Genomic DNA, 23,448 nt, shown 5'->3' on the forward strand with positions numbered 1-23,448 from the left:
TAGTTGGAGAATCATGTTTTCCAATCCCAGTAGCACCACAAAATAACTTGCAATACAAATATTCCCACTTCTTATGTTTTCTTCTTCTATTTTTAGCAGACCCTGACCACGGCAGCTCCTGTGGGTTACTAATGTTAATTGATATTTACCCTCCTCCCTGAGAACTTTAAAACTGTTACTGCACAGTGATGGGAGAATTTCTAGCAGTCAGCACAGCTGATGGAACTTTCCTTTGGAGTCACCATAGAAAAAAACAGGACAAGGTAGCGAAAAAGCCACATGATAGTCTCTGTATATCAGCTAAACACTGTCATGTGTAAGCAAACTTGATTCTCTCAGTGAAAATTGCACTAGCTGGTATTGCATTAGAGCATCATAGCAAGGATCAAAAAGATTGTAGTCCTGCTTTATATAGGATAAATCTCCATTCCCAGTTTTGCTAAAAGCTCCTACTGAAATCAGCGGAAGATGTGGACGTGCATCTAAAAGCGGAATCTGTCACTGTTCCAAGTAAATTTACATAGTGTTATCTCAGCTGAACTAACAAAGAGTGTTCAAGCTTGATCTACGTTTAGGTCCAACTTTTAAAAGGACAGGGCTCAGATCCATAATCATTAGTGCAATTACGTGCTTGATTTACATATACAGTTCCTGCAGTTATATATGCAAACTGACTATTTATGTGATCTCAAAACAGCCATTTAATACGTAATACTCAGCATAAAGCTATGATTGCATATAATGTGTGTGAACTAGTTATGCAGTTGTGCATAGTCACAAACTGCGGTGCTTACAGGAACGTAGCTCTCGATATAAAACAGATATATTCGTTTTGTTTGACAGCATGTGATTGCTCAGTATACATTTTCTTTGGCATGGTTAAAAATCTTACGGGTGAAATCAGCTGAAGATTTTTTGTTCTTATGCTTCATTCTTTGCACACAGATTGATATGTTTTTTTGTAAAAGTTCTAGATGAACTCACAAGGTAGTCTTTAATGTTTTGAGTGAGAACAGAATATGCAGAGTTGGGCAGGCTGAGATCCAACCACTGATGTGTGCCAGAGTCCGCCGAAACTGCTTGTGAGACACAGTTCTGCAATTTCAGTCATCGTCAGTTGTCCATTATGTACTGCTGTCAGCTACGGTATCTGTGAAATGCAGAATACAGGCTGATATTTTTGATGTTACAAAGATGTATGTGTAACCATTATTTTTTTTTTGAGAGATATCTTATTTAAGATGATATTGCTAGTAAAACCAGCTGAGTTAGGTTGTGAATTAATTGAAGAAGCACTTTGTTGATCACGGAAGCAGAGTCTCTGTATTATGATGAAAAATAGGCAAAGAACCCCATTGTATGAGCAGGTCTATTCGTGCCTTACTCTGGCGTACCCCTGAAGATTAGCTTCATGTTAACGAATTGGCAACTTGCACAGTGTGTAGCAGGGCTTTTCAAACATGGATACTCCACATGGGGAGTTCTGGTAGCCTTGTTTAGGACAAGGAAGAGATGAGTGATCTGGTGGCTTCGTTTATATCTTCTCAAGAGTAAGCAGAGGTGTGTGTGGGTGATCGAGACCACAGATTCTGGGATTTGCCATTCACACAATACCCTAGAGGTAGAAGATTGTTTGAGAATTGAGTCCCATGGTTACAATGTGGGTAATGTTTGTTTAATTCTGTAAAGCAATCACATGGATGGAGATAAAGTTGATTTGCTAATACATAAGTAAAGACCTGGAGAGGGAAACGTGATAAGTTTTCCTAGCGTTAAGATTCAAAGCCCAAATCAGATATTAACAGTGCACATGCTGGAAACCAGTTCTTGTAACAGCATTTGTAAGTAATGTGGCCTGCATTTAATCCTTAAATTTGACAGAATAAAACTCAAGCCATCATATCTTTAATCTTATCTGGCAATGAGCATAACTCTTATAAGAAAGAACTTTTATTGTCAAGAAACATGTAGCACTGTTAATTTTTAAGTAGAAATGTGAGTAACTCTTGGGTAGTAAGCAAATAGTCCATGCAAAGCAGTCCAGGAACCAGCAGGGCTATTCACAGAGCGGAGAGGTGTATTTTTTGCGGTGCCAGTGTGAGCTGTGAGGGCAGGAGCTTTGCACACTCTGCCAGGATCAGTCAGGAGCTCTGACATGCTTGTGGGGATGAGAGTCATGAGAGAACAGCAGAATGAAACAATCTGCAGTCTGTTGAAATAGCAGTCTTCGTGCGATACTACTGCAATCGCAATTTGTCCCCCTTTTTGCCAAAGTAAGGTGATTTTACACCACTTTGCTATTTGTAGGCAATGTTTCACAATTGTAACTGCCAGTGAAATGTACTCTTGCTTAGTTTGTACTAATTGAGAAAATTATGTTAATTGATCTTTTAAACTGTGTATGACTGTAGTAGAAACTTGAATGTTTACATGTTACAAACCTGATGCTAGGCTGTACTTGTGTACTTGCATGTGTGTGACACTTGGTTATAGCTTAAACAGAAGGAAACAAAATTAGATTTTCCTGACTTTAGTATTGGAAGTTGTTAGAGAAGTAACTTCTTGGTAATGTAACTTTTGGTATTACATTTCTGTGTTATTTTAAGGAAAAATGGAATAGTTAAATGGTAAAAAAAAAAAAAAAAATGGAATGAACCTTTAGCAAGAGTAACTATTATTATTTCCTTTTTAGAAGTCCCCTATTTTTCTTTCTCTTTCTTGACAGTTAGCAAAGGAATGGGAAAAGACCTTGTAAGTGAAGCTACTCCCTGCGACTGGACAGCCCATGTTCATTCAAGCAAGAAAAAATTTGGGTTGTGTTACGTCATAAAGCACTTGAATAATACAAAACCATCAAAACTAAACTTTATTAAACCTTAATGAGATGTCACCTTTGAGCATAGGATAGATGGAAATAATACTAAAACAAAGACTTCCTCTTTTCTTGTAACATTGTAAGAGAAAGAATGTAGTTTCTCTTTCAGCTGTGTAGTACTACTATTGAAGTCAGTGTATCCTCCCATGCACTGCGAATAGCGGATTTACAGCTATGTTAGTGTTAAAGAAAAATTGATTACCAGTCTTATTCCTTTTGATTTAACATTATGCTATATGTGGTGATTGTCATGCTTTTTGCTCAGCCATCTCAGTAAATGCCTTTCTTTAGCTGTAGTGAAATGCATAAGCAACTCTTGCTTAAAATTGGAAATTTAAGGGTGAGTGTTCAAGTTCTTAGAGATACACAATAATTCTGTTGTGAAAACAACTTAATATAAACAGTTTATAGGACTTCAGTAAACTGAAGGCAAAGTATTGGTTTTGGCTTAACTAGGATTGTCTTTAGTCTCTACTTTGTCTTCAAGAAAGACAAAAAAGAAGAAAATCCCCATCTTTTTACATCATCTTACCTCTTTGTGCTTTGCTTAATAGCCTTTACAAACCTGAGTTCTAGCAGTTTATACTTGTAGTTCTTGGCCTCTATGATGAAACTTTCTTGACTAGGCTGTCAAGAAAGACTGTTCACCTTTGTCTTTTTTAAAACTGCTATTCTAGCCACCATTCTGGAGTCTTCCTCTGCAAGGTTTTTGTCTTTGTAGGATCCAATGTCTAATCACTTTCACATCTTTTACTTAAAAGTCTTCTCTACATTCAGACCTCCATGCTTATAAGTACGTTTCACTTCCTTGACTAGCTTTCTTACCAGACTCTGCCTTTTTAAGGTCTTAAATCTTAGTCATAAAAATGCTTGCTTATCCTTTCACTGAATTTAATCATGCATCCCAGTATTATTTTTATAATTGGCTCTTCTATACTATTCTCCTTGGTTACTAAAACCAAATCTAAAATAGCCTTACATCCCGTTGGTTCACTGACAACTGAATTAATTTGTCATCTATGACCAAAGGAAATAACTGGGTCTTGTTTAGGTCTCTGATTAGGACTGGTTGTTTCCAAGTCTGTATCTGGGATATTAGGCTCCCATAATAACACAATTCCTAGTAGTGTTTGTTTATCACCAGTAATGTTTCATTTTGTTTCATATCTGAATCTGACCTGTGGGACTGATAGCTGATTCCTGCAATTATCCTATGCAGCCTCTTTTCCTAAAATAATTTGAAACCACTGAGAGCACATTAGTTTCTCTATCCCATTTTATAGATGCTAAGTTAAAAAAATAACAAAATGAGCAGAACAAGGAGGGAAAAGTTAGTTAGGCAAGGGAGAAATAGTAAGGGTTTCAGAAAAAAAAATTGAGATTAACTGAGAAAATTATGAGGGCAGAAGCAGTAAGGAAGCATTTTTGAGAAGGCAGGAACCACAAAGGAAAAATCTGTACCCTCCAAAAGTGATTTTAAAAAAGGTGGTGTCTGAAAATTAACAGTAGACACACAAAAACAGAGAGGCAGAGGACTCAGGCTAGTCTTCTAATGGCCTAATGAGGGGAAAAAAATGAAGAAAAGCTGTGGAATAATTAGAAAAGAAGGCTATGCTATTTTCAGTTGGGCACTGAAACACTTGATAAAACAAGGTAAAATTGGCAGGTTCAGCCAAGTTTCCTCCTCCCACTGTAGCCTCATGTGAGGAAATCAGAGACTGCGTCTCAGATAAAGAAGTCCTAGAAGTCTAACTGAGAGGACGTGGACACATAAATGAAGACCAAGTTTTCTAGTGAAATAGATACCAGATAAGAGCTTATAGGTAATGTCACAGAGATGGTGGGAGACATATACAAGCATAAACAAAAGTGCAAGCAAAGATTCACATGTGCATGCTTTATAGAGTTATCTTAAAATTTTGAAATGTAGCCACAGATGTTTTGTCAGAAGAGAGAAGAGATTAGATAGATTGTAAATCTTTGCGATGTCGATGTATATGAGCAAATGAGAAGTTTAAAGGTAGCACCTCAAAGATAGACATAAGATTGCTTGTAAGGAGGCAACAAAAAGAGTAAGGATGAAGAGCATGGAACTCGTGAGCAGCATGCCAGGCATGAGGTATGAATGTAGCGAAAGCAGTGCCACTCCACCCTAGGTGCAGTAGTTGAGTAGCTGCACAGAAAGGATCACAGCACATGGGCATCACTCAACATAGTCCCAAAGTGTTGGAGGGTTAGAGGCTGAGGAAAGATAGAAACAGTAAAGACCAGCAAAAAGTAGTTGGTTTTTCTGCATCACACAGTAAGACTTCACAGCTATTGTCAACAAGCTGCAAGTCTGGAAATAGCCAATGGTACTGTGCAAAAATGGAAGTAGCGAGGGGTAAAGAAGAAATGCTTTACCGAAAGATTATGTTCTGAAAAGAATCTGAATGGGAAGAGGGGAAAGTTGTTTTTGAATAACTGGGTAAACAAATGTTTGCTTTATATACTTTTGAAAGGTAACGGGGCAGAACTATTGACTCCAGCCGTAATGGAAGGGAAAGCTGATGGAGTGAGAGCAAACAAGAGGGAGATTAAAGTAATAGGTGATTTTGGGAAGAGGGGTGGTTTGTGACAGATATAGACAGGGAAGTGAAGGAGAGAGGAAGAGGAAGGTGGACAGAGCTCTTGAAGGGCTGAGGTTTACAGAAATGTCTCTCTGTAGTTCAGCTCTGTTGTCAGTGGAAAGGTGGTCTCTTAGAGAATGGCTCAGGAGCCCAGTATCTTTGAACTGTCTTTTGAAGAAACTGGTTTCTGTGTTGCCTATACAGGAAATCTGGGGTATTTTGCCCACAACACTGGTGTCCAAGTTCATGCCATAGTTATTCTATGCAGTTACTTTGTAACCCACTGTACATCCTGTTGGGTGTGAAGTGGTTCCAAGGATAAGTGGGAAGCAGAAGGGGGGAAAAAGGGAGGAAATTAATATGGCATACGTCAGAGTAAAGAGTAAGCAGCCATTTTAGCAGTGTAGAAAGAGCAGAATTTTATTTGTAGCCTGGGAGGCAAACCTGTAAGAATGATTTTGTTAATTGTCTGCAAAGTTTTTGCAAGGGTGAGGTTAGTATTTCAGGAGTTCTGGTCCTGGTTTGTTTGTGCAGTTCTTGTCCATTCAACTTCCCCTTGCTGCCCATATGTGTTATTTTCATCACGCTATTATGTAATGTTCCCCTGCTCTGTTAAACAGCTGTCATCATCTTCTGTTCAAGTAGCTACCTTGTGTCAGAGGAGAAATTACTCCATTATACAAGAGCTCAGTCATGTCTGATACACTCCTAACTTGACATAGTGTGTAAAAGTCACACACTATTAATTTTTAGCAACTTGTACAAGTACTTTTGACCATTGACTCTTAAGCACATTTGTCATGGGCCATTTTCTCTAACCTTTCTGTTTCAGAATGACTATCGCAAGCTGTCTATGCAATGCAAGGATTTTGTGGTTGGTGTTCTTGATCTCTGCCGAGACTCAGAAGAAGTGGAAGCCATTCTGAATGGGGATTTAAACTCGGAGCCAGTTGAAGCACAGAGACACAGAGCATCACTGAGCCGTGTAAAGCTGGCAATTAAGTATGAAGTCAAAAAGGTAACCCCTCATAGCCAGTGCTTTCAGACGGTGTAATAGGAACACAATGGCATCTCATTATTCCACAGGTGTTATGAACCGGTGGTCAGATGCATTACTGAGATGTGTGTGTAATCAGGTTTCTCACAAGCCAGAAGCTGGCAGAAGGAGACTGCAGTGGAGGAGTTTAGTTTTATCTACTTTCCACAGCAGAGAATTGGCAGGAGATTTTAATGACATAAATCGACTGTGCTAGCGAGGTTGTACACAGTTGGTCAGATCTTTCTCCTGATTAAGCCAAAAGAAGAGATTTCAGTGGAGCCAGATTTTCACTCAGTGAATGTAAGGATGTGTCTTCCTGCCAGGCTGTGTGATAATATCTAATCCAAAGAGAAGACTATGTTTCTGAAAGTGTTGGTTTCAACCAATGAAAATAACTGGTTTGTTCATTATTTCTTTTTACTACCCTTGCTTTCTGCCTTAGGTAACTTATTTGGGCAAGTAAGTTCTGGGAGGTCTTGCAGCTTTCTACTAGTATTTCTATCAACACGTAGGGGGTTTTGGGTGTTTGTTGTTTGGTTTGTTTTTTTTTTTTTTAATAAAGGTCTTCCTTTTACTACTTTGAAAAAGGAAAAGAGAACATCTAAGTTGTCATTAAGTATATATTTTTTAAAATTTATTTTAAAATATGACAATAAATCAAACAGCTCGTCTTCAACTGTGTGGGTTGTAGTGAGAAATTCTACCTGATTTACTGTGTGTGTTCCTTTACAAATATTTTAAAATTCAGTCCTGAAAATGTATGGAATATATTTGTGGCTAGTTGATCAGTTCATTTCAGTTCTTCATCTTAGCACCTGTATATATCAGCATTTTGTAAAGTGCAATGTATTTTCAGTTGATGCCTCTCTCAAAGTAATTTTTAATAAGCAGTTATTTTGTGAATGAATGTTACATGTTGAAAAATGGAGCTGTGTATCATACATTTGCCATAATGCATATCCACTTACCATAGCAGTTTTCAATATATAGCTATGTTGTTCTTTTCAAGATCCCAGTACCCTAGCACAGAAAATAGTTAATACTGTGTCCTTCTGTGAGAGGACTCAAGAAATACAGCAATGCCTATGCATTATTTACAGCTACCTATTTCTATTACATGGTCAGCATAATTTCCATTCTTGATAGCCATTATAGTTTCATCATCTCTGCAAGAAGTCTTGTGTCTTTCAGAATAAATAACACTGTATTCTGTGGCCACCTGTTGAGCCAATCTGCTGTATAAAATGATTTGTAAGCAACCTGCCAGAACACCTGGGAAATGGTGTTTATTATGTCCCCAAAATAAGGTTAACAAAAATGCAGATCCCAAACAGCAAATCATTGTTTCCAATATAAAATTGACCTACAGCAGATAAGTGCATATTAATTACCAAAATTCAAGGTAAATATATACAATTGTTAAATTAATTAAAAAGAATGGAACAAGGAAAGAATCGAAGTGCACAAGCATGTTATCATACGTAAATAACATATGAATTCTTTATGCTGTTGCATATTAATGTTACCAAACCTTTGCTGAGACTTTTGTCAGCTTTCTTGCTCTAGACTCTGGTTTTCTTCTAAGAGGTCATTGTCACTGATGAAATTCATTGCTGAGCAAAGGGTCACACAGGTCTGTTAAGAATAACAAAAATCTACACAGTGCAAAAAAGACAATTCCATGTAGCAAACTTGTTCTCCTCTCTTGCAAGAGAGTAATTATTTGTAGATAAACTCCAATTCATGACAAATACAGTTCAGAAGCTACCAGACTAATGGTCTTGGTGGAAGGAAATATATAGATGATGCAGAGTTGTTACCGTATTCATACATGTGCTGTTCCATGTAAATGGCCATTACAGATGGCATGACAAGGCTTGAGCCAGGAAATGTCTCTGCCATGGTGGTCCTTTGATGCTGGTATTGCCTCTCCTACAACTGTGGCAGATTACAGCGATATTCTGACTGTAGAACAGATTCAGATGCGGGAACTCCATGCGGGCTGCTTTCAGCACCATAACTGTAGGAAGAGGACAAGGATGTGGCTTATGTTTCTTAGCTTTCGGTATTTCTAGCTGCACTTCTGGGTCAACTACATTAAGGTCAGTTCACTGTTGGAAGACAGATAGTACAGCCGAACGGAAGTGCAGGTCCATGAAATGGTTAATGAGCCATATGCCCTTTTCAGAAGGAAAAGAAACAGGAAAAAAGCATGTGACAAGTGAGCAAATGTGCTCAGAAGTTCACTGCTAGGGAAATTGAGTTTTTAACTCCATTAGTAGTGAAACTCTTGTACTTAATACCCTAGGCATTAGTGTGGCCCATCTTGTAAACAGAATATGATTTTGAAGCTAAGGTTCAGACTGAAACTGCAGCCCCAATAGTGTAGGACTAAGGGACTTAAAAGAACCAAGAAAAGCTAGTTAGAACAAGTAGTCTTGCTCTGTATGCTGAATTGCTGCTGCAACAGTGCTTGTAGTATTGTGTCTTAACTCTGTCTTTAGATTGCCAACAAAATTTCAGCGAAGTTGCTGACACTGGGCCAAGTTCTGCAGTTCTTGCTGAGAAAAAAGTCAGAGTGGAATTTCCAAGTGAAATTAATAAGAATTTGAGTAAAATCACAGGATTTAATTTTCAAACACTGACATTTTGAATTGATAGATAAGAAATAAGATTCAAAATTCTCTTTGTATGTTGTGTGTTTGTGTATCAGAGTGCGCCAGTATCTGTTCCTGCTATGTCTAAACGCAGTCGTTAGGATGTTAGGAATAAATAACATTATAACCACTCTTAGTCATACAGAAAAATATTTACATACTGATGAGTTGGTTCATGGTCATGAAACTGAATGCATTTGAAGTGTTATGGTCAATTATGCCTGAAAAAGTAGCTAAATTAAAATTGGGATTTTTTTTTTTTTTTTTTTTTTTTGTGACCAGATACTGTCCTCATGCATCGTTGTTGTTCACTGAGGTTTGGAATGGATCCTAAAATATTAGATAAATGTGATAATAAGATCAACATGTAATGAAATGTAAGGAACTGCATGGAAAGTAGGAGAAGAGAAATGTGGAAAGAACAAGGTTGTAAGATGATGTGATTGATAGATGAAATACGATGTGAATCTACTGTCTTCAGAGGAGATGAAGCTGGGGGGGGGAAACAGATAAACAGGGGGGAAAAACATAGAATAGGTTGCAGTTGCTGAAAATAAACCCAACAAAACCATAACTTCAAATATTTCAGCAGAGCTGGAGAGAAGGATGAATTTCAGAACTTTTATGGATGGGAGAAGTGACATGAGTTGCTCTGAGGACTTGGAAGTGGTGCATATTGTGCAGTTGCCAGCAGTTAAATAAGTTGCTAAGATCTTCTCAAGAGCCCTTAGACTTACTGCCAGAGAAGAACTTGCCATAACCATTGGCATCTTATTCACTAACTCCTCCCTTTTCTGGGGAAAATTATAGCACAGGCAGATCTCCTCTTAGTGTCAGATCAAAATGCTGATAGACCAGGAGGAATAAACCAGCACACAGCTCTGGATGAGATGCAAGAGGGCCCATGGGCTGTTTCATAGCCCTAGACGAGTTCCCTTAAAGCCTCTTTGCTGTTTCTCCCTGTTACCTTTGGTAATGTGGCTGTTTCTCCTCTCCCCCCTTCCCTACAATTTTAAGTCTGCTTTTTAAAAATCTCTTTGTAATTTGAAATAATTTACTTTCCTGTCTTTGGCCACAGTTAATCTGCTTTGGGATTTGTCCCTTGATGTCCTGAGTTGAGAACGAAATTTATCTTGGCAAAATAAGAGACTGATGGCATATGGCAGAATGCACAAAACCACAAAAAACAGTCCCTTTTTTTTTTTTTTTTTCTTCCCTTTTCTTTCAAATGTGCCAGGCTGGCATTTTTTATAGTGCGTAAGCTTCAAAGGTGACAGTCTAATAAAACGAATACAAACATAGTTCAAGTTGACACTAATTTCTTAAAAGACTTTTAAAATCTATTTTAATTAATTAATTTAATGTAGATTAATCTTTTAATCTATTTATTTCTGTTGGCCATTCCGTTATAGGTACAAACTGCATTAATATGTAATCCAACTGGTTAATGAATCACACACAAAAATACTTTGGGACTTTCATTTTAGAGCAAAGTAGGTTAAAATATGAAGATTGCTTCCCCTTTTTAAAGTTCAAGAAGGCAATTTACTAGGATTTACTAGTTATTGCCAGCCAATGTGACAAGTATATTACCAGATTTCTTCAAATTGCTGTGCTAACTAGGCCGTTTACTCTTGTGCTTAACTGATGTCCCATATGCTCTTGTGATGTGGCAGTCTCACAGGACATGATGTAATAGTAATAGCGCTATTGATGAGTATGATAACACTTTAGAAATGGACTTTTCCAGAAATGTAAATATAATGGAAAAAGAAAATAGGGAGCTACAGAATTCTTCTTCCCTCCCACCCCTTAGGTTTCTCCAGTAGCAGCACCCAACATGGGCTACACACTCCTGGTTACATGATATGATCCTGATGGAGTGGCTGCACAGTTTCCTTGTGTCCACATTGCTTCATCTTAAAGAAATCCTTTAGAAATAGAGCAATACATGCTCACCCTTTAACAAATTCAATCAAAAGCAATTTTAGTAAAATAAAACTTAAAGCATATCTAAACAAATGTAGTTGTTGGCAGCAGCTTGTTTCATCATTCCATAATTAATTTGGGACTCATTCCCTTTCCCTGTGAATGTACTGAAATCTTACGGAAGCTAGGGAAATAACATTTGCATGCATTTGCTGCATAGGAGAAGGATGGAAGTTGGCTGTTTGTTGGTTGTTTTGGAGTTTTTTCAGTGGGTACTAGATCCTTAATATGTGCCAGTTTAGTATCTTAACATTTCAATCTCTGCTCTCTTTCAATTTTGGGATGCTTAAGGAAGAATTTGTGGAAGTTGGGGACTAATAGAAAAGGCTCAGGAGAGCAAGTCTGTGTTCTAATAACTGTTTGAGGAGAAGTAGAGCATTAATTCTAAGCCTATTTTTCCACTTGTCTGATTGTCTCTTCATGACTAGATCCTGTCAAATTCACTTGATGCCCTATTTCTTTGTCTTGATGTTTGTCTGGCTTCCCCCTCCCGTATTTTAAAGCAGTTGGTTACAAAAGTCCTTGATGATGTCTTGGCTCTGCTTAGTTAAGGTGAGCTGAAATTTTACCATTGACTTCAGCAGGCATCAGAGTTAGGTCAAAAGAGAGTAAGTGTATTCAAGAATCGTCCATGTCTGTGTACAAGAAAACTAAGTACCAAAATTTGGATGTAGGATTGAATGTTCCAAAAAGAGCCTGACATTCAGTGAATTGAAATTCAGTGGTAGCTGTGTATGCTTAGACTACTGACAATCAGGACATTCTTGTTTAAATGCCCAAGTCAACTTTTGGTCATTTTATCAGAGACTATATTTAGTCAGATATTTGTACACGTCTACTCTTGTGGTTTCCTTTATTATGTTTGATATCTTTTAGTCCTTCTGGTATAGAAATAAATGAACAAATACTTAATATTGATAAATAATAATGTAAACTAACCAGCAAAGACAAAAGGAACACTTCATAAAAGAATTCATTAAAAATAAAACTATCTTGCTCAGAAATCATTGAAATGTTTACATTTTTAGTTAAAGTATACACCTGAGATCTTATTTGAGCCTTCTGCAGTATGGTGTTAAGCTGTTAACAACTCATTAAAACACAAAGAATAGTATAAGACTATATAGTGATAACAATCTGTACATTCAGGGTCCTTTAAAAACTTAAAATAGGGAAAAAGGAAAAGTTATTTTTTAAAAGTGTCACGTTTGAAGATTTAATATTTTTCAGTTGAGATAGTGTTAAAAGGCATGAACTTAGAGAAAATACAAAACTCTACAGCAAAATACAGTCTGTTGTATTTTGCGTCCTTAGAGCATCATCCAAACCATAAGATCATCTTTTCATCTGCTTCACAAAATACAATTTCCTTGTATTACTGAATGCGAAATTTTATTTTCCACAAAACATAAAAGTGTATTTGTAGTAAGTGGCTTCTGATTATTTTTCAAACCCCAAGTACATCAAAGTAGAGGTGATAGCTAGCACCATTGATGGTAGTAAGAGAGAACAAACCCTTTGAATATTCATCTCTGTGTGTTCTGGTGAGGTTTAAAATTCTGTGCTTTGCTTCATTTCTTGCCTCAGTAAGTTTTAGACTGAAAATGTATAGATGGGTAAGGAGGTACATGGAGCCTTTGTCAAAGAACCAAATCAAATGGCAATGATGATTGAGGAGGTCTGTGAAGAGCATGTGCAGGAAGGGGAGAAGCTAATGGTGGATTATAGTCAAACCAGAATTCTCAGTCTCCACAGAAATTCTGCATGTACCTTGGATCAGCTTGATTTGCTGAGAAATTGTTGGCAGTTAGGACTGAGGTTCAACTCTGACAGGATCCAGTTGGGTATGCGAAGCTGTTCTTTTAATGCATAAAAGGTTTCTATTGGCGATTGTTATCCACATGTGCAACCGTGTCCCCAAAGTGCTGCTTTAAATCAGCCCAGTAGTTTTTATTTATTAACTTTTACTTTAAAGGAAAGGAATAAAACCACAGTTGTTAAGGTCTAAATTAACACCAGATATTTAAGGTGATCATGATCATGTATACAGCAGTTACATAAACCTTCTTATAAATGATAATATATCTTGGTTTTCTTTCTTTTTCTTTACAGTTTGTGGCCCATCCAAACTGTCAGCAACAGCTACTGACTATCTGGTATGAAAATCTCTCAGGATTACGGGAGCAGACCATAGCTATCAAGTGTCTGGTTGTGCTGGTTGTGGCATTGGGCCTTCCATTTCTAGCCATTGGTTATTGGATTGCACCATGTAGCAGGGTACTGAATTTTATAAATTACGTATCTTGTACTATTCTGGGAGCTGTTTTTCAATTTATGGCACTCAAAATGCAATATTGTACCTCTAATTCTGCTGCTTCCAAATTTTAACTCATTAACAATATTTTTAGTAATCTCTAGTCTTGAGCCAAAAGATGCTATTTGTTTTATTTGTACTGTAAAGAGGAGACCACAGTGCTGAAGCGTGAAAATAAACAGTTGTTAAGTTTAAAGAAAGAAAAAAAACCCCACCCTCTTCTGAGAGCTTTTTTCTTTTTTAAATTTCTGTGGATTGTGCTCACCTCAATCTCTGCTATGCAATTGTATTTGTATTAGTAACATGGATTTTTTTTTGGAAGTCACCACTCAAATTCTTATTAGGTCTCCTCTGATGGCATCTTAAGATCTGATGCTGTTCCCATATAAACCATTAGCAGAACATCTGTTTACTTCACTGATGCAGAACTTAAGAAATCTTAAGTAAAATATTTGTTATTCCTGCCCTAGGAGGTCTGTTTACCAGGTGAAACATAGAGCAGAAATTGAATTAAACGCAGTATTCCAACCACGTGGTGGGGTATATTTGTAAAAGAGCCCAAGTCTAAAGTCTTACCTCTTTAAAATTATATGAAAATATATGGGTGCTTCCAGCTTTCCTGATGATTTCACAGTGAAAATAACAGCAGTTTCTTTGAAATCCTTATAGTCCTGGAACATGTGAATTGTGTGCAAATCAAGCATATTGACAGATCTTTGGTAAATCAGAAGGAAGATTTCTCCGTTACAGTAACTTATTTAAAATTTTAATTAAATGTGCTTCTGTGCTGAATGTGGTCTTTCAATTTTATTTCCTTAACAAGTGTACAGCAAAGAAATGTGAGTTTCACTTACATTTTGCTCTTGTAGTTCACTTCAAAAAGGATAAGATTTTGCTCATTTCCTGCATATTTCAAGGGAACCTGATGTTTTCTCTGGGTTAAATATTTATGTACTTTAAAGATAAACCTTTATGAAAACAGTATAATTGTTGCTCTCATCATTCTCTGAAATGTCACTTTCTATGAATATCTGTAGCAAAGATATTCCTCACTCACAGCTCCATATCGTAGAAATGTATTAATATATTTTTAGCTGGTGTCTAATATGGAAAAGTGACATTTGTCCTTCAGCTTTAATTCCCAGTACCAGAATCACCTGACATTTTTCCTAGTGCTCATGTCAAATAAAAGTACTGTACATTCAGATCAGTTGTTTGATATTGTAATTTCAAAATGCTTTCTAAAGGTCAGGAGCAGGAAGGGAACCTGAGATTGTTTGCACAGGTAGTAAATGCTATTTAGTGTGTCTGCTTAGTTTGTAGTAGCTGACCCCAGTTTCAGGAAAACCGTTCCTTGAAATAAGTAAGCTACTTCTAGTTCCCCCTCTGCTAAACTTGTTTTTCTCTTCCTGTATGATACTGCAGATACTGCAGCTCTTCACAGGAGATTTTGGAATATTGCTGAATATTGATGATGTATGTGATAGTTTATCCCATGAGGATTGTAGATTAACATTAATAAAAGTTGGGCATTATGTGCAAAGCAGTATATAGTTCTGTTGTACTGAAGGAGACAGGAGAGATTTGGCCTTGAGGTATGCATCAGCTAAGATGAAGTCTGTCTAGCATCTACCTTGTCACACCTTGTGCAGAGATGGGACAAGTCGCTGTTGTGGCTCTTTTGTCCTTCTACCAGGTGCAGATGGGAATGAAATCAGCTGAATTAATTTGAAAATAGTAATATTTCTGATCTTATCCTTAGTCCATTGTGATGGAACAGTCATTATTTTCAGCAGACACAGGTTATTTATTTGGCACTTAGCGCTCTGAACATACGTTCTCTGGATGGACTATGGTAGCCAGAGATGAGAAGATAAGTCTGTAATTTTTTCCTAGAGCTGTAGTCATAGACAAGCTAATAGTATGCTTTTGTTGGTAGGGAAAGCATTTTGCTACTTGGAGATTTCATTTATTTATTTTCCATGGGCTGGCTTCCACCCCCCATTGGTATCTGTGGGCATTGGATCAAACTCTTCCTGGTCATTGCCATTGTATGTTTGTAATTCCTTGGAGTGTTTCCCCTCAAACATTGCCATCTAGAGTTTATGGAATAAGCTGAACACTTACTAACAGGACAACATACTCCATGAGGCTGCCTTTGCGAGACTTTTGTCTGAAATGGTAAAGCATTGCAATTCACTGCACTTGGAAGAGTATCCTTTAAAAATGAGGTTTCAGACTGTCCTGAGCTCTGAGTGCCCATTTATGGTTCTGGAATGCCTGATGAAAGAGTTTATTTCTTTGAGAAAACTGAGTGACTGCTTTCATTCTGCCTTTGCAGCTTGGAAGAATCCTTCGAAGCCCATTTATGAAATTTGTGGCACATGCAGCGTCCTTCATTATTTTCCTAGGCTTGCTGGTGTTCAATGCTTCAGATAGATTTGAAGGTATAACAACGCTACCGAATGTCACCGTTACCGATTACCCTAAGCAGATCTTTAGGGTGAAGACCACCCAGTTCACCTGGACAGAAATGCTGATCATGGTATGGGTACTTGGTAGGTATATTGCCCCTTCATCTTTATGTCAACTGTTTTCCTGCAGATATAAATTCTAAAAGAAAGGAGGGGAGTGTAGGTCTCAAACCTTAGCTACAGCTGCTGTGCAGTTAGAAAAAACCCTTAGGGCAGATAACAGATAACATTAGAACTGGTGAGAGCATCAGAGCATCTCTGTGCTGCCCCCTCTTGCAAAAAATTTTGTTTGCTGATTTGCCACACTGGTAATTCTGGCATTTGTGACAGGAGCACAGGTTTGCTGAAGAGAATGCCACAGAAATTATACTTTACTGAAGTGGTTTTCTTAAATAGTATCAGGAAGCCTACACTCTGTACGTGCCAGAAGGTCAGGAGTTGCTACTGCTCGGTGTTAATGTGCTTGCACATCAGTGCTTATGTGGCATTGCTGCTTAGCTAGCGTTTGGGGAAATCACAGCTTCTACCAGTGTCAAGGGGCTAATGAGTCAGTTCTCATGACTCAGGTTCTTTCACAAAACCCGATCAGCTGTCAGCCTGTTTGAAACTTGGTATGGCAGAAAATGCTTTCTTCTAGCATTTCGTCAGAGTCAGGTGCTTTACGTAGCAAAATGTCAGCCACATGATAGCTTTTACAGGCTGTGGAGGAGAAAGAAGTGTTCTGTGGCTGCTAAGTGAAGGTGCATCACTCTGCCTTTCGAATCCCCTGTATCTCCTGATTTAAGCACTGCTTTATCTTAAATTATGTTAGGGTAGAGAGATGCATAGCCCTTGTATGCTGCCTTTTGGTAGTCCCAGCATATACTTGTGGGGAGCAGCCTCTTTATTTGACAGAAGGCAAGGACTGAGATTTTGGTGGTCTCTAGGACTCGGTCACTGTGAGGAATTTCTTGGGCACTCAGAGAGAACCAGCCTTAAGCCAATCCAGCACATGGCTGCTGTGCGTAAGGTTGGGATGGCAGCAGTAACCCCTCTGAATTACCCAGCCAGGGAAACAAGAAGTTGTTTTCATTTCTTGTTGCAGGTATGATGTGGTCAGAATGCAAAGAGCTGTGGTTGGAAGGACCCAGGGAATATATTTTGCAGTTATGGAATGTTTTGGATTTTGGGATGCTGTCCATTTTCATTGCCGCTTTCACAGCAAGGCTTCTGGCATTCCTGCAGGCCACAAAAGCACAACAATATGTGGACAACTATATTGAGGAGAATGACCTCTCTGAGGTCACACTTCCTCCAGAAATAGAATATTTTACTTATGGTGAGTTTAACTTTTCTGCGACACAGATCTGAATATAGAAAATCTGGTAGGATGCACTAACATTTCAAAGCCTTAAAATGAATATTTGCACGTGTTTGTGTTCATAGCATTGTATAACCATTTCTGTCTCAATATTTTTGTTTCTATGCTATTTAAAAAATAGTTACTATGACACTAACTTGACAAATAAGTTTGCCAATATATTAAAACCAAACAATAGGCATAAGGACAAAATCAGTTCAAATGTAGCTGTCCATAATTCTGTTGTAACTGTTTATCCTAGAGCTAAATTTGACCCTCTTGATTTTAAATATTTGCAAGCTACATTTTATTCTTGACTTAATGCACAACAGATAAAATTTTGATGTGACTTTTTGGTTGGTTCAGTTGTTGGATACAGTCATTCATATTCATAAAGATCTATCGACATTTCATGAGAAAGGAAGGATGCTGGCCCGGTAAAGATCTGCTCAGATAGAATAAAAGTACAAAACAGTTACTGCAGTGCAGAAATTGTAATTAAAGATATGATGAATCTCTGTTTGCAACACCAGCAAAGGCTATATTTGCTGATGGTGTATTTTAGCATAGACTTTATGAACTTCAGTGTGTTATAATAGCAGACTTGGTTTTATGTTAGTTGCTATATAATAATGTGAATCTTTACATTATGTAAGTACACATTTAGAAACACATGGTATTTTGATATGAAACACATTTTAATTCAGTGGTGTTTGGCTAAGATGGTGTATTAATTCACATAATAAACAATTTATGAATTATATATAAACTCAAATTGTTTCTGTGCATGTTGTGTGTAGAAAACAAACAAACAAAAAACCCACAATCTTCCTTCCGTTGACGTAAATGGTAAAAATCTTCATGATTTCAATAGGAACTAGGTTATATCCTGAACTTGCAACAGTGGCAAAGGCTTGGTGTGATTAACTTCAAAATATGAATAAATTTTTGGCTTTAGCATAGTGCTTATTAAGATAGTTAATAATACAGTCATGTTAAGAAAAGCAATAAGGAATTATTTATTGTTACGTAGTTCAGGTTAAAATGCAAACTTAGAAGAAAAATGTCATGTCTTCAAGTATAGTTTTTCTTCCAGCAACAGGTAATGTTACTTATATTCATCATTTGTGAGTTAAAGGAAATAGGAATAGAGTAGCAACTACTAGACTCTCCAAATATTTGTCACAACTAAATTCAGACATGTTCATGGAAAATACTACCAAGATTTATTTTTAAACATTGTGATAAATGAGTAACTCGTTATATTTACCCTTATATTTCATATCTTCCAGCTAGAGATAAATGGCTCCCATCTGATCCTCAGATAATATCTGAAGGCCTTTATGCAATTGCTGTCGTTCTTAGCTTTTCTCGGATCGCATATATCCTGCCTGCAAATGAGAGTTTTGGGCCCTTGCAGATTTCACTTGGAAGGACTGTAAAGGACATCTTCAAGTTTATGGTCCTTTTTATTATGGTATTTCTTGCATTTATGATTGGAATGTTCATACTATATTCCTACTACCTTGGAGCCAAACTAAACCCAGCCTTTACAACGTAAGTACAAAGTTATGTTTAAGTATAAAGCCAGTATGAAACTTCCAGTTTTTCACTAAGGTAACAAAGTCTGTGAGATACTGTAAGCTGTCTACTAGCATTAAAGCAAAATTGAAGACAGTTGAAATCGGTGAGAAGTCAGGTATCTCAGAACCTGAGACAGCTGAATACAAAACCCCAGTTCTTTCCTACTTGTATAATGGAAGCTTTCATTGCAGTCTAAAATGATTTTACCTTTATATTATGTTAATCACACAGACTTGTGGACAACCAATTGTAGAAGCTCTTGTAAGGAGTGCAGTGGTTTCCTTCCCGTCAGCCCCATTTTTAGCTTTATTAGGACAGGGAAGGTCTGCCCCCTGCAGAGTTAGACTGGAAAATAATGAGATGAGAATATGCTTCATCTCAAAACCTGGAAATATAATACCTTTCTAATCCCTGCACTGTTGTTTTGTATGTATTAGTACAACTATATCATCTATGATGGATAGGTGGAGCACAGTGGAGAAATTGAACATACTGTGAAAAATATTTTCTCGCATGTTTGTTGTTTGATCAGTGCTCTACAAACAAATTCACAGACAAATTACTTGAGATTGTTTATCGCTTACTGTAGACACAACTTAGATATTTATTAATGTAGCTAGTAATAATGCCTGCCTTTTTTTTTTTTTTTTTTCCCCTCCTATAGAGTGGAAGAAAGTTTCAAGACCTTATTTTGGTCAATATTTGGCTTGTCTGAAGTAACCTCTGTTGTCCTCAAATATGATCATAAGTTCATTGAGAACATTGGTTATGTTCTTTATGGCATATACAATGTGACGATGGTGGTAGTTCTGCTCAACATGCTGATTGCTATGATCAACAGTTCATATCAAGAAATTGAGGTGGGCTCTGTTCTCAAGCCGTTCTCTTTTTTTATGTTGAAAAAGGGCAGAATTATTAGGAATTATTTCAGTGAGCACATCTTGATATGCAAAAGTACAGTGAAGAGATTACCTCAGTAAAGGAGATCACAAAAAATACCATGTTCCTAGGTCTGACTTTAACAACCCAGCCAAGCTGCAGAACCTTAGAGGATCTGAACATGTAGTTCATCTTGTGCCATGTAAACATATCTAAGGAGATGCAGAAGTCTTAAAATCTAAAGTAATACTCAAATGAAGACTGCTGTGAAGTAGAAAACAAAGTTACTGGGCGTAACATTTTAGACATGAGTGGTTCATTCCCAGTTTCCTTAGGATGTTTCCTTAATGTAGTGCACTTCAGTCTTTGACACATCATTAGGATACAGATTAAATGTATTTTGATGTGTTCTTTAATGGAAATCTGTTTTTTACTCCCAATCCTGAAACTTTTTAGCTATATGTGGAGGAGTTAGACACTTATGCACAGCAATGATACACGGACATACTTTATTACATTTATATGCCTCTGTATGTGGAGTATGAGACAGGTGCTTATCTTCAAAATTGTTGTGACTCAATCACACTTTGCAATGCTTACACATTATTTGTAATATGTGGGGTTTTATTCTACTTTAGGTACAATATTAAAACTTGATTCTAGGTTTACTGAGCTGTGCCATATGCCCTGAAAACACAGTGGCAGTGTTTCTCCAAATCTGCCAAATGGCTCAGTTGAATGAATGCTTGAATTTCACACAAAGTTATTGGCTGCATCACTTGAGAGATATATTTTATTTGAATTTCATTATGATGACAAAGTATCTTCATTTTTAAAGATAATTAATTGGAGAATTTGGCATCCAACTCCAATAAAAAATTCAGAAAATTTAAAGTAGAGAAGATACTTGGGTTTTAAAAATATATTCCAAGTTGCTGAAATGAAAGTAAAAGTATATTTATAGCTCCAGTTTGCCAGACCGTGAGTTCTGATATTATTCAGAGTACTATATTCACATAGACACAAGTGTACACCCACACTAACAGGAAAAAAAAGATTATCTGAGACATATTATATAAATGAGTGTGTCATTTCTGGTATTTTCAGTGACTTCCAGGAAGTGTCAGGGAATTCAACAGGGGAAAACTAGTTATAATAAACAAACTTTTCACCTTTGGAGTAAACCAAGTCCAGCCTTGGAATATTTCAGTAAGAACGTATTAAGACAAAATCAGTTTGTCAGTTTTTAACACAATTTCTTCATGACCACAAAGTTTGTTTTTTCTGTAGTCCATTATAAATCAGAGTTACTTTTCATGGCTATGTAAAAAGCAGTGAGTACTACCATTTTAAACCATGTCTGCCTTGAAGCTAATACTTTGTCACTTGTGCGAGTACCAAATTCATGTGACCGCTTTAATGGGAAAAACAAGACTTTAAAAAAACCGAAGAAGTTCCACTTTAAATAGCAAGGAGTTTATATGTTGGCTTTCACTCAGTGCAGAAATAACGCTCGTTTAAATGGTTCACGTGCTTTAACTAAGTATTGTCAATGAGATGTTGCCATAAGGAGACAACTGAAATTTAGTTAAAATAGACTTGATAAAGTGGTTGCATTTTTGCAGAACTGCTGGGAGTCTTACTAGCAAGCACATAACATTTTACATAAAAACACAGAAAGGGTCAATATTTAAAAGAAGTTTCATTTGGAGGAAGTTTTGCATTTCATAAAGCAAAGCACATTGCTGTTTTTATATCTTAACGCAGGATGACAGTGATGTAGAGTGGAAATTTGCTCGTTCTAAACTTTGGTTGTCATATTTTGATGATGGAAAAACATTACCTCCGCCGTTCAGTCTTGTACCAAGCCCCAAATCTTTTTTCTATTTCATCATGAGGATCATTAACTTTTCTAAGTGCAGGAGGAGACGGCTACAGAAGGACATTGAAATGGGAATGGGCAATTCCAAATCTAGGGTAGGTATTGAAATCTTTTCATTACAGTGAAGAATTGTGTGTCCATTTCAGCATTCTGTTTTTCTTTAAGTTTAAGTCATCTATGCTTCTGATGATAGGACAGTTATTAGTCAAGCATTTATATTCATAGATCTATATTTCAAACTGACTAAACATACTGCATAAAACCAAAAAATAGCTATAAATTTTCTTAGGACAACAAGGTCCAATGACTGGAAAAATGCAATTAAAACAAAAATAACTGAGTACGCAAAGACACAAATAATTCCCACAAGGAATGACCTAAATGTTGAATAAAGATGCTTTCAGCCTCCATTAGAAAGATTTTTAGTTCTGAGTTAAAAAAAAAAAAAAAAAGGAGGGAATAAGGAGAGAGAAGTTTTCCTTTCACTAGGACAGGAAAGAGATAAAGTGTGGTCAGTATGCTATTTACTCCCTACTGTCAAAAGCTATTTGTCTCAGAATACAACAGGAAATGGGGGGGGGGGAGGAGGGCAGATTGGTAGTAATAATCTTCAGTACTTTCATGACATTCTAAGTTTGGGTATCTAAATGTTCTTTACAAATATTAATGGAATGCAGTGTTGCAATATATAGATAAGTATTCCCCTTGTTTTACTGATGGCAAAGTGGGGCACAGATGGGTTAAAGAGGATACATGTGGCTTTTTTTCTAAGTTGGGCTCAAGGCCCTGTGTATTACAAAGATGGAAAGCAGTACCTTGAAAATAATTTTTATTTGGTTTACTGTAAATTATCAGAAATGTCAAGTCATCTTTTCTGAAAGCTCTTTCTGGAGCCTAGGACTTCTGAGCTGGTGCTGGTACTGAATCTTCAGTAAAGAAAATATTTTCTCCAGTTTTCTGTGGGCAGTGAAAGTAGATACATATTTATAAAATTGTCAATTTAAATCATTTTAGCTAGAAGCAATTTTTTGGTACTAACTGCTCATCTTTTGCTCTCTAGTGCTCCGAGTGCCTGAACTTCATTAGTTCTCTCCAGTCACTGTACAGAAGATGTGTTTAAAAAACAAAACAAAGAAACATCAACACCCTAAGATACTTTTTTTTTTTTTTTTTTTTTTGGTTGAAGCCAGTTTAGAGAGTCTCTCCTTGCTCTGGCCACTCATCCGTGCCTCCAAGTCATAAGTCATTATTTCCTCAGCTGTGCAAGCACATTTGCTTTGAAGCTAGGCTGTGAACAGGATGGCTAAAATTATCAATGTTAAAAAAACCCCCAAACCCAAAACCACCAAATCCAACGAATAAGTCAAGGCAATCTCAATTTTTTGGAAATAATATTCTGATATAGTGACTATGGAGACATCCCCAAGATGTCACCAAGAAAAAAAAATGGAGCTGAATTCTAACTGCAAATTCCATAATATACTTTAATTTTGTCTTATTTCTTCCTAGTTAAACCTTTTCACTCAGTCAAACTCCAGAGTTTTTGAATCGCACAGTTTTAACAGCATTCTCAATCAGCCAACACGCTATCAGGCAAGTACATACAGTGGTCACTGTTTTGAGTAATAGAACTCTGTGAAGGTACTAGAATTTTGTCTTTCAAGTACATCTTGCCTTCACCAGATAAAGAAAACCTCCTGTAGAAATGAATGCTATTTCCAGGATGCTACCGGAAGAAGGACAGTTATTGTTCAAGCCCCATTATTTGAAGCGTTTAGAAAACTAGCCCATACAAAACTTGTATTTT

The 23,448-nt window shown here is 36.9% G+C and overlaps 1 protein-coding gene across 3 annotated transcripts in view; it reads left to right on the forward strand.

Moving 5' to 3' along the window:
- TRPC3 (transient receptor potential cation channel subfamily C member 3) overlaps positions 1 to 23,448 on the forward strand; it is a 42,479-nt gene that overhangs the window by 15,012 nt on the left and 4,019 nt on the right. Inside the window, exons 3-10 of one of the 3 annotated variants that reach the window (XM_054825159.1) lie at positions 6,317 to 6,502; positions 13,282 to 13,446; positions 15,825 to 16,041; positions 17,042 to 17,275; positions 18,589 to 18,853; positions 19,545 to 19,740; positions 21,527 to 21,736; positions 23,151 to 23,234. In XM_054825159.1, coding sequence (XP_054681134.1) covers positions 6,317 to 6,502; positions 13,282 to 13,446; positions 15,825 to 16,041; positions 17,042 to 17,275; positions 18,589 to 18,853; positions 19,545 to 19,740; positions 21,527 to 21,736; positions 23,151 to 23,234 — 1,557 coding nt within the window. Of the gene's footprint in view, positions 1 to 6,316; positions 6,503 to 13,281; positions 13,447 to 15,824; positions 16,042 to 17,041; positions 17,276 to 18,588; positions 18,854 to 19,544; positions 19,741 to 21,526; positions 21,737 to 22,701; positions 22,832 to 23,150; positions 23,235 to 23,448 lie in introns of those variants that run through there. The other 2 variants (XM_054825160.1, XM_054825162.1) reach the window with 2 other exon arrangements.

The sequence above is a fragment of the Grus americana genome, chromosome 4, assembly GCF_028858705.1.
Source record: "Grus americana isolate bGruAme1 chromosome 4, bGruAme1.mat, whole genome shotgun sequence".
Lineage (NCBI taxonomy): Eukaryota > Metazoa > Chordata > Aves > Gruiformes > Gruidae > Grus > Grus americana.